Genomic DNA, 6,977 nt, shown 5'->3' on the forward strand with positions numbered 1-6,977 from the left:
GTTTCCCGGAAAAAGGTAATATTATGCTCTTGAAACGTGTTTTGGGTGATTGTATTCCTTCCTTGTGTATGTTGCATGCCGATAATGCAGTATACACCTCTAACGAAATTCTCGCCACCCATAAGAAATGCATTGTCATATTTGCTAACGTTGTTATCGATTGCATTACATTTTACTCCCATAACAAATGCATGCCAAAACTGTATTATTGACATGCAAACGAAGTTTCCGCCAGATGTACATACCGGGCTTTATATGGGGAAAAATAAGCAATCGATAACATCGTCTTTTCGCTAGCTATGCATGGCTTGCAAAAATTTCGATAGACATCCACACCGGGCTATACTCTTAACTCATAATTTTCTTTTTATTTACAGGTAGTTCTGCATACTGAATTGGAAAGAAAATTGCCTAAAATGTGGCTACAGAAAATTGATAAAATGGAATTGATTGAATATCCAAATGAAACCAAATGCAAACTGGGATTTTTTGACTTCATCTTAAGAAAATGGTTTTCAAATCCCTTCACAGAAGATAGTAAGTATTATTCAAATAATGCAATAAATATTACATGGTATCAGACACTTGTAGTAAAACTTCATTGTAAAGCGTGTTTTTTTTTATAGAAAATTTTGTCAAAATTTTATTTTGTTAATATTTTATATCTATAGAAAATTTTGTCAAAAAATTTATTTCTATAGAAAATTTTGTCAAAATTTTATTTGTTTAGAAAATGTTGTCACAATTATATTTCTATAGAAAATTTTGTCAAAATTTCATTTCTATAGAAAATTTTGTCAAAATTTCATTTCTATAGAAAATTTTGTTAAAATTTTATTTCTATAGAAAATTTTTTCAAAAAATTTATTTCTATAGAAAAATTTGTCAAAAAAATTATTTCTATAGAAAATTTTGTCAAAATTTTATTTCTATAGAAAATTTTGTCAAAAAATTTATTTCTATAGAAAATTTTGTCAAAATTTTATTGCAATAGAAAATTTTGTCAAAAAATTTATTTCTATTGAAAATTTTGTCAAAATTTCATTTCTATAGAAAATTTTGTCAAAAAATTTATTTCTATAGAAAATTTTGTCAAAAAATTTATTTCTATAGAAAATTTTGTCAAAATGCTATTTCTATAGAAAATTTTGTCAAAATGTTATTTCTATAGAAAATTTTGTCAAAAAAATTATTTCTACAGAAAATTTTGTCAAAAAATTTATTTCTATAAAAATTTTGTCAAATTTTTAATTCTTTAGGAAATTTTGTCAAAATTTTATTTCTATAGGAAATTTTGCCCAAATTTTATTTCTATAGGAAATTTTGTCCAAATTTTATTTCTATAGAAAGTTTTGTCCAAATTTTATTTCTATAGAAAATTTTGTTAAAATTTTATTTCATGTTAGCCTGATACCGAAACAGGCAATTGACGTCCAAATGCATTATATCTAACTATACAATTATTTTTCGAGCTTTTTGGACAGATATAGATTAAGGAACATGGTTAATAGAGCCATTGAAAAGAAAACGCCAGATACAAATATATACACGCCTGGACTGTACATGTTTCGGTTAGATACAATTTTATTTCTATGGAAAATTATGTCAAAATTTTATTTTTTAGAAAATTTTGTCACAATTATATTTCTATAGAAAATTTTGTCAAGATTTCATTTCTATAGAAAATTTTGTTAAAATTTTATTTCTATAAAAAATTTTGTCAAAAAATTTATTTCTATAGAAAAGTTTGTCAAAAAATTTATTTCTATAGAAAATTTTGTCAAAATTGTATTTCTATAGAAAATTTTGTCAAAAAATTTACTTCTATAGAAAATTTTATCAAAAAATTTATTTATATAGAAAATTTTGTCAAAATTTCATTTCTATAGAAAATTTTGTTAAAATTTTATTTCTATAGAAAATTTTGTAAAAAAAAATCATTTCTATAGAAAATTTTGTCAAAATTTCATTTCTATAGAAAATTTTGTTAACATTTTATTTCTATAGAAAATTTTGTCAAAAAATTTATTTCTATAGAAAATTTTGTCAAAAAATTTATTTCTATAGAAAATTTTGTCAAAAAATTTATTTCTATAAAAAATTTTGTCAAAATTTCATTTCTATAGAAAATTTTGTCAAAATTTTATTTCTATAGAAAATTTTGTCAAAATTTTATTTCTATAGAAAATTTTGTCAAAATTTTATTTCTATAGAAAATTTTGTCCAAATTTTATTTCTATAGAAAATTTTGTCAAAAAATTTATTTCTATAAAAAATGTTGTCAAAGTTTTATTTCTTCAGGAAATTTTGTCCAAATTTTATTTCTATAGAAAACTTTGCCAAAAAATTTATTTCTATAGAAAATTTTGTCAAAAAATTTATTTCTATAGAAAATTTTGTTGAAATTTTATTTCTATAGAAAATTTTGTCAAAATTTTATTTCCATAGAAAATTTAGCCATAGAAAATTTATTTCTTTAGGAAATTTTGTCAAAATTTTATTTCTAAAGGAAATTTTGCCCCAATTTTATTTCTATAGGAAATTTTGTCCAAATTTTATTTCTATAGAAAGTTTTGTCCAAATTTTATTTCTATAGAAAATTTTGTCAAAATTTTATTTCTATAGAAAATTTTGTCAACATTTTATTTCTATAGAAAATTTTGTCAAAAAATTTATTTCTATAGAAAATTTTGTGAAAAAATTTATTTCTATAAAAAATTTTGTCAAAGTTTTATTTCTTTGGAAAATTTTGTCAAAAAATTTCTATAGAAAATTTTGTCAAAAAATTTATTTCTATAGAATATTTTGTTAAAATTATATTTCTATAGAAATTTAGCCAAAGTTTTGTTTCTATAGAAAATTTTGTCAAAATTTCATTTCTTTAGGAATTTTTTTCCAAACATTTATTTCTATAGGAAATTTAGTCCAAATTTTATTTCTATAGAAAATTTTGTCAACATTTTATTTCTATAGGAAATTTTGTCAAAATTGTATTTCTATAGAAAATTTTGTCAAAAAATTTATTTCTATAGAAAATTTTGTCAAAAAATTTATTTCTATAAAAAATTTTGTCAAAGTTTTATTTCTTTAGGAAATTTTGTCAAAATTTTATTTCTATAGAAAATTTTGTCAAAAAAATTCTATAGAAAATTTTGTCAAAAAATTTATTTCTATAGAAAATTTTGTCAAAATTTTATTTCTATAGAAAATTTTTTCAAAATTTTATTACCATAGAAAATTTAGCCAAAGTTTTATTTCTTTAGGAAATTTTGTCAAAATTTTATTTCTATAGGAAATTTTGTCCAAATTTTATTTCTATAGGAAATTTTGTCCAAATTTTATTTCTATAGAAAGTTTTGTCCAAATTTTATTTCTATAGAAAGTTTTGTCCAAATTTTATTTCTACAGAAAAATTTTTCACAATTTTATTTATATAGAAAATTTTTTCAAAATTTTATTTCTTTAGGAAATTTTATCAAAATTTTATTTCTTTAGAATTTTTTTTCAAAATTTTATTTCTTTAGGAAATTTTGTCAAAATTTTATTTCGTTAGAAAATTTTGTCAAAATTTTATTTCGTTAGAAAATTTTGTCAAAATTATTTGTCTTTAGAAAATTCTGTCAAAATTATATTTCTATGGAACATTTTTTAAAAATTTTATTTATATAGAAAATTTTTTAAAATTAGGAAATTTTGTCAAAATTTTATTTCTATAGAAAATTTTGTCAAAAAAATTCTATAGAAAGTTTTGTCAAAAAATTTATTTCTATAGAAAATTTTGTCAAAATTTTATTTCTATAGAAAAATTTTTCAAAATTTTATTTCCATAGAAAATTTAGCCAAAGTTTTATTTCTTTAGGAAATTTTGTCCAAATTTTATTTCTATAGGAAATTTTGTCCAAATTTTATTTCTATAGAAAGTTTTGTCCAAATTTTATTTCTATAGAAAGTTTTGTCCAAATTTTATTTCTACAGAAAAATTTTTCACAATTTTATTTATATAGAAAATTTTTTCAAAATTTTATTTCTTTAGGAAATTTTATCAAAATTTTATTTATATAGAAAATTTTTTCAAAATTTTATTTCTTTAGGAAATTTTTTCAAAATTTTATTTCTTTAGGAAATTTTGTCAAAATTTTATTTCGTTAGAAAATTTTGTCAAAATTATTTTTCTTTAGAAATTTTTGTCAAAATTTTATTTCTATAGAAAATTTTGTCAAAATTTTTTTTCTATAGACAATTTTGTCAAAATTTTATTTCTATAGAAAATTTTGTCAAAATTTTATTTCTATAGAAAACTTTGCCAAAAAATTTATTTCTATAGAAAATTTTGTCAAAAAATTTATTTCTATAGAAAATTTTGTTGAAATTTTATTTCTATAGAAAATTTTGTCAACAAATTTATTTTTATAGAAAATTTTGTCAAAATTTTATTTCTATAGAAAATTTTGTCAAAATTTTATTTCTATAGAAAATTTTGTCAAAAAATTTTATTTCTATAGAAAATTTTGTCAAAAAATTTATTTCTATAGAAAATTTTGTCAAAATTTTATTTCTATAGAAAATTTTGTCCAAATTTTATTTCTATAAAAAATTTAGCCAAAGTTTTATTTCTTTAGGAAATTTTTTCAAAATTTTATTGCTATAGGAAATTTTGTCAAAATTTTATTTCTATAGGAAATTTTGTCAAAATTTTATTTCTATAGGAAATTTTGTCCAAATTTTATTTCTATAGAAAGTTTTGTCCAAATTTTATTTCTCTAGAAAATTTGGTCTGATCGGACCAAAATTGCAACCCTGCTCATTAGAGCAAATCGCATTGGTGTTGCCAGATTGCATTTAGATAAAGTGATGTTTCCTCGATTCACAATAGCAATTTATTGTGATTAATTTTTTCGTAATTGTGATTACATGTCATAAATAATCACAGCAGTAACTACACGCTCACAAAAAATCGCTTCTGTAACATATACTCCCAAACATATTTTGCTTCAAGCATATACATTTTTGGGTATTGCCCAAACATTTATATGTTTGATCTCTTCCAATATATAATATGTTTGAAAGCATATTGGTGTAAACAATATATGTTTGGGTAGTCTAAGTTCCAAACATTTTGTATTTATGCATCCAAATTCAATAATGTTGTCTTCCAAAAAACAATATGTTATTATGTGACCATATAATATGTTTGGAAGCATTTTGCACCCAAAAATATTATATGCTTAAAAAAAAATTCTCTAAAACAATATTGTGCTCAAAATTTTATTTATTTATTTATATATTTACAATCATAATGAATTATGAAAATAAACAGGTAATATAGGTGCTAACAACATAGGTTTTCGACCTGAATGCTCAAAATTTTGTTTCTGCCCAATTGTATATTCCCCGACATCTTTCTCACTTCCACGAGATTTTTTAGTTCTTAGCACCTTTTTCTGTAGTACAAACATTGTAGAAGAAATTATTCAATTTTTTTTATTTTAATTTTACCTATTGCCGGACGGGGACTCGAACAGAGGACCACACAGTTTGTAAGGATCAAAGAAGTAGCTGATCAATTGCCCAAGGAAAAATAAAATGTTAATTTTGTAATAACAAGCAACAACCACCAACTTAATTCAATATCGCTCCCTGTTAAATAGCGCTCCAAGCTACTAAACACATATATGTTAATAGGCTATTTCTAAATTAATATATGTTTGCATTCAAGCATATTATATTTACAAACATTTTATGTCCCAAACATAATATGTTCTAACATATTAACATATATGTCCCAAATATGTTATGCTAGTTTATGGACATTATATGCTTGCACTCAAAAATATTGTGTTTAAAAATTTGTGTTCCAAACATATAATGTTTATAGCCAAACATATGAAAAACAGTCTTTTTCAACCGTGTATGTATTACTGTTTGATACTCAAACGTATTCGTACATTAAAAATATAAGATTTCAAATTTTTCTGTGATTGTTTTCAAATAGATGATGCCAGTGTTGCACATTTTGCACATGGCCTTGATAAACGAGTACTCTGTTCTCTTTTAGTCCGTCACGACTTGGGTATCCAGTACTAAAAGTAATCAATCCAAATAACCATTTTTCATTCGTATCCTTGCAGGTTCCATGGATGCTCTACAATTCGAAAATAATGACGACTACATCAACAACGAATTGGAAAAACAACGACGTAAATTACGCGAAATAAGTCGCGTTCTCGATCAGCAACATCAACTATTACGTCTCATAGTTCAAAAAATGGAAATCAAAACAGAAGCCGATGATGTGGATGAAGGTGTATCCCCCAATGATTTACGTGACAACAACAATCGTAACAATAGTACAACCGGATCACGTTGGACCTCACCACGAATACGCAATACGCTAAGGGCAGCATTAAGTTTTAACAAAGGCATATAGGATTTAAGAAAAATGAGAGCACTCAACGAATTTGTAAAATGTTAGACATTTATTTATTTGGTAGTGTCCCAATGGTGTGATGTTTAACGTAAAGAAAATAATTTTTTTAAAATTTTTCCAAATACCTCTAAAGCATAATGACCAAAATAATAAACGAAAAAAAGTGAATAAGAGCTTTCATATAAACTAAGGATTTATTAATGATTTTACTTAAAGGAAACCGTTAAATATAGAAATTTTAAAGGACTGCATATTCTGCATCTTTCATACGATCAATTTTATTGTTGTTTTTTTTATTTCGAAACAGGATTAAATTTGATACCATAGATTAGTGGCATAAATCAATCGGTTTCCAGTCTATTGTGTACGTTGAATATTATACGTCTGTTTTAAGTGATTATAGATTATGTGTATTTTAGTATGAATTGTAAATAAAATTTTTTGTGATCATACAAATTCAAGGGTTTTTCTATACACGCACGCATGGAACATTTTTGTGGTGATCATATTTATTCGAAGAGCAAAATTTTTATCACTCGATATATTTTGA

At 22.6% G+C, this 6,977-nt stretch overlaps 1 protein-coding gene across 1 annotated transcript in view; it reads left to right on the plus strand.

Annotated features, from left to right (window-relative positions):
• The window catches only part of TrpA1 (Transient receptor potential cation channel A1), a 91,515-nt gene extending 84,902 nt beyond the window's left edge, over nucleotides 1-6,613 (plus strand). The window contains exons 17-18 of the mRNA XM_075307148.1: nucleotides 378-537; nucleotides 6,129-6,613. Coding sequence (XP_075163263.1) covers nucleotides 378-537; nucleotides 6,129-6,427 — 459 coding nt within the window. The 3' untranslated portion in view covers nucleotides 6,428-6,613. The remainder of the gene's footprint in view (nucleotides 1-377; nucleotides 538-6,128) is intronic.
• The last annotated feature ends 364 nt before the right edge of the window (nucleotides 6,614-6,977 follow it).

This window comes from Haematobia irritans, chromosome 4, assembly GCF_050003625.1.
Source record: "Haematobia irritans isolate KBUSLIRL chromosome 4, ASM5000362v1, whole genome shotgun sequence".
NCBI lineage: Eukaryota > Metazoa > Arthropoda > Insecta > Diptera > Muscidae > Haematobia > Haematobia irritans.